Genomic DNA, 13,762 nt, shown 5'->3' with positions numbered 1-13,762 from the left:
AAACAACATTATGAACAAAATATATTTAAATATGAGAAATAGAAGAATTAATGAAATTTAAGAAGTTGGAAAGTTGGGAAAAGAGAAATAACAGTTTATGATAATAAAGTATCACAAGCAAGTGAAGTAGCAGTGCATGCAAAATACATCTTGTTAAAATTCGCAATTCAACATTTAAAACCTTTTGCAGAGAACAGTTTCATCAAGGAACTTGAGAAAAGTACATTTCTGTTCTGCATTTAAATTAATTTTAAGAAAAATTTTGCTTAACCTCAATGTGTGAAATTAATAACAATAATAATAAAAACGGTGAGTAGAGATTCTTACATACCAAATGTGAATTGCAGATTATCCATTAATCGCATGGAAGCAGGCTTTAATTGCTGAAAAATAGATTAAACATTGCAGATTATAGTAACCATAAAGAAAGATTGAATTTAACTTATTTGGTAATAAAAAGTATTACCTGTCGCACAACTTCTCTGAGGCATTTGACACCTGGTTCAAATGCTGGGAAGACAATGGATCCATATTTACTACAAGGAGGAATAGGTCGGATTCTTATTATTACTTCTGTTACAACTCCAAGGGTTCCTGGTAGGGGGGAAAAATTTATGCAGTTTTTGAAAATTTGATCAAAAAAGAATAATCTCACATTAATTATTCATAATTATTTATATTCAATGCTGAATATAAAGATTACCTTCAGAACCAAGAATAAATTGGTGAATGTCTGGTCCACTAGATATTCTTGGTACCTAAAATAAACAAAATCAAAAATATTTTGTACACTGAAAATAATAAACAATAATACTGACAATAATAAATAAAAATTAAAATATAATGAAAGAATATTGAAAATCCTCTAATAAAAAACAATATATGATTTAAAATAATTCAAAATAAAAATGCAATGTCCTTTAATACAAGAAAAACACAAATTCTTTCAAACAATTTCCCTTTAACTTTTTATAAAATCTCTCATCATTTTACTTTTCAGTAATTAAAGAGAATACTTGTTAAGTCTTCATTTTAACTTAGGATGCTGCTGAACAAGGCACCTCTGGATATTGCTGAATTTATATTTTATTCTCTTAACAATTACAATTCAGGTAATGAATAAAACATTTAATATAAACTAATATTCTTCAAATTCCAGTTCTATCAAGACAACAATCAATGCTGTATTTTATGCCAAATCTAACTGCCTGTCTTTTCTATGCACAAAGGCTTCTTTAACCTCTTTAAATTACAAATAAAAATTTAACAAAAAAAAATTTTAATAATATAATTAAAACTTTTTCCCCAAGTAAAATGGAATAATAACTCAATTTAGCAAATTTGTTTTGAAATATTAAATATTATTTCATTTTAAAGTGAATTCAACTGTAGCAAAATGCTGCACTGAATAAAAAATATGTATACTCAAGATAATTTAAATGTATGCATTGTTATATGTGAATCTTTGAATTTGTTCTCAGGTTCAGTAGCCAGAAAAAAAAAATAATGTTGAAATATTTTATAACTTTTTGAGAAGCCCCTGTAGATAGTTCATTTTGACATAACTTTAGGAAATTTCAAGAATAATTTGAAAGCTCAGGTGATCCAAATAGGAAGGAAAATGGATTAAGATCTAGGCCAACCAGCTCAGATCAATTATCACTGCACAAGGATGAACAAAAAAACTAACTCAAATATTGAGAAGAAAATTAATATTTGAGAAAAGCCATGAAAATCAAAGTAATTAGAAGGATTCTTTAAAAACAACTGACCGCTAACTGGAGTATAGTTTGGAGGTTATAATATGAACCGAGACATTTTTGATTATTGCCATTTCATTAAATGACTTTTGGGTAAATATTAAATTAAATTACTTATGTGTAACAACATAATTTGGAAACAACCTGAAAAAACGGTATCAAATTCTTTTTCTTAAAATGCAATATTTTATTTTCATTGTTAATTTATAAAAATTGTAGATCCAGGTGAAATCTCTGCTACTAATAAAAGAGAATGTATGTATGAGTATTGAAACTCTGCAAGCGAGATTGTTTGACCTACAACTACCAAATTTGGCACATATATACTTTGGAATGTAGAAAAGTGCACCTCAATAATTTTTTGAAATTTTAATTAAATAAAAAATTAGGGGAAAATCAGAAATTTTCTCACAATAACTTCTAAAAATATTTCTATAAAAAATTGACTTTTACAGTTTTAAAATTCAAAAAATTATCTTTTTAATGATACTAATTTAGTAGCAATAAAATTCTTTAGCCTAAATTTAAATAATTTTTTACAGTATTTTTAAGTATCTTTTGCAATATTTTCATTGTTGTGAATGGACATCAAACTTTTTCATTCTTTCATCTAATATTTCATTCGATGACTTTTTCTTCCTCCATAGTTGAAAGACAAGAAAGAATTCTGTTTAATATTTGTATTAAAAAATTATTTCATTGTGCATGCAATTAAAGTTTAACTTCAAAATCAAGCAATGGTTAAAATATTTTAAATTGCACTCAGTTTTAAATACAGTCACAGTTTTCAGTGATTTAATTAGATATATAAAGATATAAATAGAAAAGTAATGAAAAGCAAAACACAATGAATGGAAAAGCTTAAGACTTCTAAAATGGAATGAAAAAAAAAATAATAATCATAGTCTATCAAAATTACAAGTTCAAAAATATTTCATAGAGCTAATCATTAAGAACAAGTTGCATAAAATGTTTAGGTGAAAGTTTTAGCAGCCACTGGTTCTGGTGAACCAATTGGTTGCCACAGGCAGCTAATCCTAATATTTATCATTCTTTTGCACCTAATTTAATTAAAAGTTAAATGGTAAAAAAATTGCTATTAATTACTAAGAAAAAATTATATTAGATATAAAAAAAACTTTTTAAGTTCTTATATTTAAAGTAATAGTTCTTACTTGACAATTTTTTTGTATTTCTCCCTGAGGAGTAACCATCCGTATATGGACAACCATGTCTTCAATATTTCCATAGATGTTCTTTTTCATGCCAGAGGCTCGAGTTGCAACCCAGCCTCCCAAGGAACTGAACTCACATGAATCTGGCTCATGACCAGTACAGAAGCCAAATTTAGCCAACTGTATGAAGAAGAATTTATTTCAAAATTATAATTTTAGAAAGCATGAAACTTATATATAAATCACATCTAAAATTACATATTTTATCAGGTTTTTTTTTTCTCAAAAATTTGCTATTACACATAATTAAATTATAATAACTCCAAATACAGTTAAGAGTTAGAAATTTCAAAGAACTTGAAGAATAATTTTTAAAAGTTACAATTCTACTGTAGTGGAATGCTACAATTTCAATTAGTTGAAAGCAAGATAAATCTCGATCAATTTTATTATTTTTCCTATTTACATTTTTAAAAATCATATTTGCATTATCTGACTGTATTTTCAGATAGACCAATTGTTGTAGCTTAAACTGAATATATATATATATAAATTCTTAAAATATAAAATACAGCTTGCAAAATAATATTCAGAATTTCTTTAGATTTTCCGGTAAAAACATTAACATTTTTACTCATAATAGTTTACCTTTAATACTGAAAATTGAAGTAACATGGCTATATCTACAATTTATAAATGGAAATGGAGGAAATGGGACAGCAAAAAGGGCCGGATATATAAAAGAACATTGCTTCTATTATTAAAACCATATATGATGAAAAGGACCATAAATCAATGCTTTTATCTAGATGGCACTCATTTTAGTTACTTCAATGATACACGATTTTCAATAAGATATTTATTAACAAATGATTATCATACTCATGACAGAATTCACTTTCCGAACCATACCAAAATCTGCCTTAATTCTACATTTACTAAAGTTAAAAACTGAATAGAATGTCAATTGCACCTTCTAAAGGAAAAACTGGCAAATGAATTAACATTTTTTAAAGCAAGTAGTTAGCCAAATGTTTGCAATGGGAGCATTTTTGCTTGCAATCACGTTTGTTTTACAGTCAATTTTTTAGAGGGGGCAGATGAAAAACACAGCAAGAACAGTGAAACAGAAGGTTAAATAAATACGAAAGCAACAGAGAATAAAAGAAATCATACAGCAGGATGAAATACTATATTAAACAACATCAAATAAAACTTTCCAATAGAAGCAACATGTAGATGTCCTTATCTTAAGTACATAACATAAAACTATATTATGAACTCCCATTATTAGTTAATTATTTAATCATTCATCAACTAACAGCAAACAAACAATCAAATTAACATGCGAGTACATAGTACTTCAGCAAGCACTAAATGTTCCTCATTTCAAAATCATACAAAATCAAATATTTTTATATACAGATACTAAATAATTATAAAACATATTTCTAGTGATTTTAAAGTAATAGTAGCAATGTTTTAAGGAGAACTCTGGCTAAATGAAGAAATAAAAGGATCAAGTTAAATAATATACATTTCAAAAATGCATTTCATAAATAAAATATATTGTATCAACCTCTCTCTCTAAATCTTGACCAATAATTCCTGCTTCCACAAGAGCAGTACTGTTATCTTTATTCACCCACAAAATTTTATTCTGTAAAATAAAAAAATATACTATCATAATCACATACATATTACTTGAAAATATATGATACTAAATATTCATATGGCGATTTGTTTATTGACTTATAACTGTAGGATGCCTCATAATTTTCTTTAAAAACTAAAAAAAGTTTTAAAGAAGAAAGAGTTTTATACTGATTTTTTTATAATCAAAATTTAATTAAAAATCAAATTCATAAGAGGAACACATATAGAGTAGACGAATTTGGAGAAAACAAAATATTGTGAAATGACGATACAATGAAAACATGCTAATTCCTTACATACTGATACATTTTATTAAAAAAAAATAAAAAAATACTTATTGTATTATAATATCATCTGAAGAGTAATTTTCTTACAATTTTTAATTCATTATCCCCCAAAATAAAATATTTATTAATGGAATGACGAATACAAACATTCAGTATTAAATTAAGTCATATTAATTAACATCCTCTAATTATTTTGCATGCTTATTTCTTTCTGTAAGTTATAATGCCTAAATACAATTAAACTTACTTCATGAAAATCAAATACTGCTAGGATACATGTATACCAATGTTATAGCACAAAAATGAATAGTTATAATTTTTAAATTTTGAGATATTGGATTTGAAAACTTACAGGCTATTATACAGAAAATTTCAGGCTATTTTATTGTTTAGTAAAATAATCTGATATATTGAATATGTTTAAGTTACTCTAAAGAAAGTTTTTTTTTCCTTGTGTGTGTGTGTGTGTGTATAAAATAAAAAAATTCACTGTCATACTAAAAAATAAATAAAATAAAGTGAAAATAGGAAAAAGAAAGATTTTTTTTTTATTACAGAAACACAATATTTAAGTTTTTCAGTTAATTACTTTCTATGGCATCCATGAATCTTACATAGATTGAAATAATAACAAAAAGTAGCATTGCATAAATAATATAAGCTTCAATTAAAGGCATAATATTAAATGCAGTTACCATTTGTGATGTATCTAAGGAAATAATCATTCTTCTTTCATTTGGGGGACATTCTACAGCACATGAAACACTTGTTCCACCTATATAAAAAAAATTCAATAATCAAATTAACCCTACAGCGTATAATAGGGCATATTTTGGATATAGCAATATTTTGCTTTCCTATTAATTACACATGAATTATGTAATAAATAATAGAATATCGAATTAAGTTATTTATTTTAACTTGCATGCAAAAAAAAAAAAAGAAAAAAGCATAGAATATCAACTAATCATAATATTTTTCCAGCAAATAAGTTTTAATAGAGCAATTAATATTTTAAGTAAGAAAAAGTTCAAAGTGAGTTTCCGACAATTTTCAGACAGACAGAAAAGAATTTAAACTTTCTACTTTATTCATATTAGAAGGAAGATTGGAAAAAGGAACTCAAAAAAAGCATACAATTATGTATTTATTAAAGATAAACAAACGAGTGCAAATAATATAATTATAATTATGAAGCAATAAACCTTAAATAATAATCTTTTAATTATTATTATTTTTGAATAAGTATTTAATTTTTAATGTCTGTTGGGATGACCACTAACAAACAAAAAAATAAAAGCCATTATACAGAATTGCCAAACTATTTAGAAGTATAATAAAAGCATTAATTTATAAAACGGTTTCATAAATTATGGATAACATTTATAAATTAGGTTGTGATTCAGTATTAGCAAGTAGAAATATATATAAATTAACCATCTTTTTATGTAATAATTAAATTTAAAAAAAAATAAATATAATTAATTAAACTTCTTCCTTTCTATTTAATACATTTTTCACTGCCCTTTAACTTATGTAAATACTTTCCTTGTTTTTCTATGCAAACATATACTTTGGGGAGTGGTGGAACATTTTGGCAGCTGAAATGAGGTTACAAGTAAAACAACTTAAGTTTTGAAAAAAAAAAAAAAAAAAAAAATCATGTGAAGGTTTTAAGATATAAAACCTTACAAAAACAAGTCTAAATTTAAAGTTTTTTCGATCAGTATAATTATGTCAGACTAAAACAAGTTTTTGCAATTCAATTTAAGCCAAATAATTTTTTTAAAAGTTTTAAAATATCAATAAAATAATCTATATTCAAAATGGAAATTATTATTTTAAATAAATAAATTGTCGAAGTTTGTACAACACTTTATTCTGAAAGTTTTGACTTCTTACAGCAATTAGACTTATTTATTCCTAAAACATTAATTTATCATTGAATATTGTAATTAATTTATTTAATTCAAGATAGAAAAAGAAAGATTTTGTCATTTCTTTTTTCTGCTTTGGAAAACTTTCAAGTTGCTGTAATTGCATGCAAAAATAAAATCATAAGCTCTATTAGAACATGGCTTCTTAAACTTCTCATGGCTTTAGAACTTCCTTATATTTACACTGCTTTTTTTAAACAACAATAAAAGACTTTCTATCAGCAGATTTATATTTTGAAGTGAAAATAAACTCTATATAATTAATTAATGATACAATGAAAAATCATTTAATTTCATTTCCATTAATTTTAATGAAACACACACATTAAAGTGCTGAGAAGAAGTAAGCATTGTCAAAGTAGACAACACACTCCAAATGAAAGAAAATCATGTTATATGGGATGTATATTATCAATTATATACAAATTCAAAAATGTCTATAATTGTGCCAAATTGACTTCCATAAAAAAGAAAATTGATAAAATAATATACTTTGCCTTTTTAGATAATCATTGTAGAATTATTATGAAAGATGAAGCTTTTATTTAAAGAAATACAAAATAGCATATCTTTCGGATTATTGCTTTTCTATTTTTATAATTACAGTGTTGATATGACTAAGGGTTGAAAGGTGAAAAAAGTAATTGCATCAAATTCAATCTTCAAACAATTTTTTATGAGTTGTTTTGTAGAATCATTAGACCTACAGTTTATTTTTGTTATTTTCAGCATCTGAATATTTATTTTTAATCACATCCATCTTAATATAACAGTGTAACTTTCGCCTTTTCAAAACTCAATTGAAAACTAAAATTAACATAATTATTTAATAAAAAATATTTATTTTTGCAGCAGTTGGACCGTAAGCAATTAATTTCTTTCACTTACTTATAGTAATCAGATAATAAATTTTTTTTTTATCTAAAAAGTGAATGCCAGCACACATACACATACAAATATTTACACATGCTGCAGTGAGGGTTAGTGGATTTATCTAAGAATATGGAATTAAATAAATTGATCCAATATAAATATTTTATTTAATTGTCAATAAAATTCTTCCATTATGTCATTTTCATCTTCCTTGTTTGTTGATGAAATGTATTATAAATATTAAAAAATAAATAAATTGGAGTATATTATTTTAACCCTAAAATACATTTTTAAAAAATCTCAAAGCGGTTAATTGATTTGGCTTGTGAAATGTTCAATAAATACTTATGCACATTCTTAGTGAGATGCTACTTTTTTAAAACTTCCAAATATATACCAAAAACACTTATTATTCTAGGAGATGTTAAATTTAGCTTGTGCATCACCTTAATTGTGATTATTTATCATACTATATGATAATAAAAAGTCACAAATTCTCATTTTGTGAAAATTCACTGCAATTGCAAAATCACTTAGAATTAATTATTACACATATTTCTATAGCACAAACAGAACATTTTTTATCATAAGTATTTGTACTATGATTAACTTTTATGCTTGTTAATTTAAATATTCACCACAAAATTGATCATGAAAGGCCCAACCTAATTCTAAAACATTTTCAGTTTAAATAGGAATTTCAGAATATAAACTGTTGAGTCATTTAGTGCTTGATAAATTTTTATGAGAAAATGAAATTAAAACTTTCAAGATGCAAAGCTAGTGCTTTGAATTTGACTATAGAAATGAAATATTGGAGGAATAAAATGCACTTAACCAAAACAAGCATTCAAAAACTGGTACACTGTTTGATCAAAACTGCTAAGACTTCGATCTGCATTATCAAAACAAAATTTTATTTTTAATAATTCATTCCAGTAAACACAAATTTCAGTTCTATTGTGGAAACCGAACACATTTTCTTTTTACTTTTCCTTTTAAGATAAATTGCATTTGAATACATTATGGCTAATCAAAGTTTAAAAAAAATCATAAGATTATATGAAATGCAGCAAAAACTATGCCATTATTTGTTGATGCAAATGCTACACTGGCAAACAATTAAATCATCTTAAAATGCATATCAAAACATTTTAAACATAGAAAAATAATATTACACTATTTTGTATTAAACAAAGATTTTTCAATTATTCTTTCTTTAAAGCTTCTCACGCTAATACTTTACTGTGAGTAAGAAAAACTTACCGCCATAAGGGATAATCACAACATTATGTTTCACAGCTAGTTGGACAATATGCAAGACATTATCATGGCAAGCTACAAGATAATAATTATAATAATCAATATTCACATACAGAACTAAGCAGAATTTGTGATTCAAATATGAGTGGAAAGTGATTATATACTCATATTGAGTGCAAACAGAATTTTAAACATAAGGTTTTTTAATTACAAGTTATAAACTCCTTTTCACATAAAAAATTAAATAAATAAAGCGAATTCATCCCAAATTATATAGATAGATTTAGAATGTCAATATTCATTCAAACCTGCAGGTAAAATTTATTTTGTTAAAATATGTTAAGCAAATAAATAATACAAGAAAAAAAAAAGTAGTATTTTCATTTTTGAAGTAAATAAAACCATTAATTTCATCCCTTTTTATAATCTTCAACAATGACAAAACAAACAAAAGAAACTGAAAAAGGGATTCGACACAACAACATTGTTCTAATTCATGAAATTCAATATTAATGATATTATGAATGACGCTAATGATGCATATAATAAAAATAGTAACAAAAAAAAAAAAAAAAAAAAAAACCCACCCTATACAACAATTTAAGCAAAAAAAAAAAAAAAAAAAAAAGGCGATTAATTTTTCAGCATAATAAATTTGTTTCTTTGAATGTAATAAATGAAAAGGATAATAAAAGCAATCAAAAGAATGTATCTATCTGTCTTTTTTTATAAAACTTTATATAAAGTTTAAATTCATCATGTATAAAAACAGTAAATTGCTGATACACAAGAATAAAAATATTTAGAAATCTTAAATTTGAAAAACAAAAATTACAGCTATTAAGAAAAAAATAATCAATCAATTTCCTTGGAAGTACATATCATTTTAATTTTGCTTTGGATAATATAATGCACAGGGAAGCTAAGAAAGCAGATGTGTGTGTGTTCATACATATAGGGAAGAGAAGATTTTCTACCATTTGAAAGCATATATTATTCAAAAAATTTTCACTTACTGGGCCAAATCACAATGTCTGGAATTCTTTCAAAGTTTCCAGAACGTAGAATGAATATTTCTCTCATAGTATGACCTGAAATATTCAATAAGGAATATTTTTAAAAATAAATTTCAAGACATGTATTTTTTCTACGATAAAACATTCATGACATACTTAAAACCTTACCATGTGCTCGGAAGAGTCGATCTTGAGGATCCAATGTATAATCAATTCCAAGTTCCTTAAATTCATCTAAAAACATTTCATTTAAAATTGGTTTCGGTATATCTTCATCTTTTATTGCATCCTTTAAAAAAGAAACACTTTAACATTAATAGTTTTTAGCACTACTTCCATAACTTTAAAGAAACATATAGTCTTTATATGCTAAAACCATACAATCTGTTTATAAAAAAAAACACAATTATGAAAACAAATTACTCAGTAATAAAGATTAGATAAAAAATCAAAGAAAAGAATATATAATATAATTGCTCCAAAGCCTAAATATGCTTCGGCCCTCTATGATGCACTTGTATTTAGAATTTCAAACATCTAAAAAATAGTTGTTTAATACCAGATATCTCAATCGGAGTTGAATCATTTTTACATTTCTACTTAAGTTTTGTAAGAATTGGACTATTACATATGTCAAAAGAAAATTTTATTTCATAAAATATGTTAGTCAATAAAACTTTTGGATGACTTTAAACATTATCTCGTTAATTATAACTGCCATTTGATTGGTGTTTTAGAATTTAAATCTGACTTACATTAGCACAATCAGGGATTTAGTATTATAACAATATAATAAAAATCAGTATACAAACTTGAATAGATAGTATTCTTACCAATTTCATTTGAGTTTATACATATCTTTTTCATATATAGTTTATTTATTTATTTTTTGGTTTATTATCAGTTTAAATAAGTTAAAATTTGAATGATTTTGAATTTTCAAGATTTACCTGAGAATCAAAAGTCAATACTGCTTGCAGTTGCATAACAATATTATTCAAATTAAACTTACTTTATTCAATCCCTCCTGCAGGGAAAATCAATCAGTCAAATACCATCAAATTTTGCATGCATGCATTTCAGATCATGAAATCAATAATTATGGAGAAGAAAGAAATTAGTTACAAAAGCTTATACTGATTAAAAATACTTAATGTGAAGTGAAATTAAATGATTGCATACATAGCAGAAAAAGAACAAAGTACTAATATTTAACACACAAAATGATATTGATGATTAAATATGTAAAGATGGCTCGCTGATTACATCAATTTAAATTTCTTTGTTTGATAAGAAAATGAAAGAATTTTAAGAAATACACCCTTGAAACAAGCAGAATCCTTATATTAAATATATCTGGATATTCCAACTTCTTTCAAATTTTAGAAATTATGTGATTTTTTTTTTTAAAATATTGTATTGCAAACTGCTAATTTTCAAGCAAAGTTTACATGAAAAAGTACTTTCAACATTTTATCAAAGTACAAGACCAACCTGAATAGGAATTAACTTTTATAATTAAATATAAATCACATAAATTGAATTACAAATACCATATGTTTAAATTAAAAAAAAAAAAACTACAGTTGGTAGCAATTATATTTTACTTACTTCTCACATTTATACATTTTACTACAAATAATAATAACAAAAAAGAATAAATAAATGAAATACAAAAGTACATATAAAGGGCTAAACATATTAAAATATATCTTTCTTCTGAGCTTGCTTCACTCTGATTAATAACATTTCAAATTTAATTGAATCAGACATCTAATGTTTGAGAATAATTCTAGTTAATTATAAAAATCTCAGAATTTTTGTTTGCTTGTTCATTAATATTTTATTTTTGCATAATGAAACAGTAACTTCGTGTAAAACTTAACAACAAAAGCAAAGAAAATCACTTTATATGTGGAAAAGTTTTACTAAACTTAATCATTAACATACATCTACCATGAAAAGATACATAAATTTTGTAATGAATTTTTAACATTCAACAAACAAGGCAATCTCATTTAGCATAGACCATTTCTTTCCAATATTTGTAGTAGTTCTTATGCAAGTTGATATTTTATAATTAATTTTTACACAGATATTCCTTTATGTTTATCCAAATGCAAGAAACAATAACTAACAGCTTCAAATAGGAAGATCTGTATCATTAAGCTTTGAATTGTTAAAAAATAGCTTACCATAATTTTACTTTGCACTTAATACATTACATAACTTGTAATACTATATATTTCATATATTCTAGTATATATTCTTAATACATATATTCCATAATTTGTAATGCATTTAAACTAACAATATAAATAGTACTTGTAGAGATTATTTTCAAAAATGTTTAGATTTCTATAATGTAAAGGAAGGAAAGGGAAGATTGATTCATAGACATTAGAATACTTGATTTTCTTAACTGATTCCTGTTTATAAAATAATTTTTAACTGTTTTGATGGCCAGTTATTCTTATTTTATAGCTTTCAGATTAGAAGAATTTGTTTTCAAAGAGAATAAATCATACATTCTCATACTAAATCACATGTATGAAATCTTAATATATTTTAATCCATGGGTATTTAATTAAAAAAATTTTCTTTACTACACATTTTTATGTAAATTGACCTGTTTTCTGTTTGTAAAGACCTTCTTGATGAGAGAGTTGTGAAATTCACTACACATATTTGTTCTTGTTGCCTCCATCAAATATTTTTAGAATAAATGATCAGTTAATTAATTCAATTAAATTTTGAATTCATGCAGATTGTACCAAAAATATAAATTGAAAAACATTTCAAGATTTCACTATATTTATGAAAATGAATTAGAAATTTAAAATTAAAAAGGAAAATTCTACTTTTTAGTTCATTAATAAGCTTGTTTTAAAAAGATTGCTCTTTAATAAAATTATTCACAAGCAAATCAAACACATGATTTTTCCAAATTCAATATATATTTTAGTTAGAAAACAGTGGCATGGTTATACATCACAAGATAAGATACTTGGATGAGATCAAAATAATTGCTTTTAATCATATTCTTTCTTAAAAACGGAATAGCAAAATTGAATCATTTTTATGAAAAATTAATCGCAAAGAATTATTTAAATTTAATTCTGGTATAAAGAGGCATAAAACATAATTAACCATAAGAAAATAATTTTTCAGAGTATTTTTTTCTTGCTTTATCCTTAATAAAGTAAAAAATACTCCAGCTGATAGAACTATACATTTCAATTAAATTCTAGGGACATGATCTATGAAAAAGAAATTTATCTCCCACAAAAACAGTACTTAAAAAAATCACAAAAATAGAATAAGAGAAAATATGCGCACTGCTTAAAAATGTTCTTACTTACAATAAAAAAAATATTTTCTGAAAAACAAAATCAATAATATATAATTTTTATTATTAAATGCTGAATAGACTGAATTTATATGTAAAATTATTTAAATAGTGTGCTATTTTGATTTTTTGTAAAATTATTTAAATAATGTGCTTTTTTTGCTGATATTGTTATCAGTAAAATTCAAATTAATAAAGAAGTTAAGAAATTTTTCGATCTATTGGCTTTAACTGGATGAATTAATAAAAATAGCATAAAATTTCAAGATAAAAAATGCCAATGATTAAGGTGGGAAAAAATGCTGCATCCACTACATATAATCTATATCTAAATTACACTCAACATCAAGATCAATCTATATATTTAAAACAAAATCTCATAATACAATTCACAAGCCACATGATTTATGTTTCCTTAAAACACTATTTAATACTTAATTTACTTT

The 13,762-nt window shown here is 24.5% G+C and overlaps 1 protein-coding gene across 1 annotated transcript in view; it reads right to left on the bottom strand.

Annotated features, from left to right (window-relative positions):
- LOC129956969 (alkyldihydroxyacetonephosphate synthase, peroxisomal-like) overlaps positions 1-13,762 on the bottom strand; it is a 30,243-nt gene that overhangs the window by 9,990 nt on the left and 6,491 nt on the right. The window contains exons 4-12 of the mRNA XM_056069040.1: positions 10,136-10,256; positions 9,968-10,042; positions 8,955-9,026; positions 5,574-5,653; positions 4,515-4,595; positions 2,936-3,115; positions 704-758; positions 467-594; positions 332-383 (exon numbers count right to left, since the gene is read on the bottom strand). Coding sequence (XP_055925015.1) covers positions 332-383; positions 467-594; positions 704-758; positions 2,936-3,115; positions 4,515-4,595; positions 5,574-5,653; positions 8,955-9,026; positions 9,968-10,042; positions 10,136-10,256 — 844 coding nt within the window. The remainder of the gene's footprint in view (positions 1-331; positions 384-466; positions 595-703; positions 759-2,935; positions 3,116-4,514; positions 4,596-5,573; positions 5,654-8,954; positions 9,027-9,967; positions 10,043-10,135; positions 10,257-13,762) is intronic.

This window comes from Argiope bruennichi, chromosome 11, assembly GCF_947563725.1.
Source record: "Argiope bruennichi chromosome 11, qqArgBrue1.1, whole genome shotgun sequence".
NCBI classification, from domain to species: domain Eukaryota; kingdom Metazoa; phylum Arthropoda; class Arachnida; order Araneae; family Araneidae; genus Argiope; species Argiope bruennichi.
This window is presented reverse-complemented; position numbering and strand designations above follow the sequence as displayed.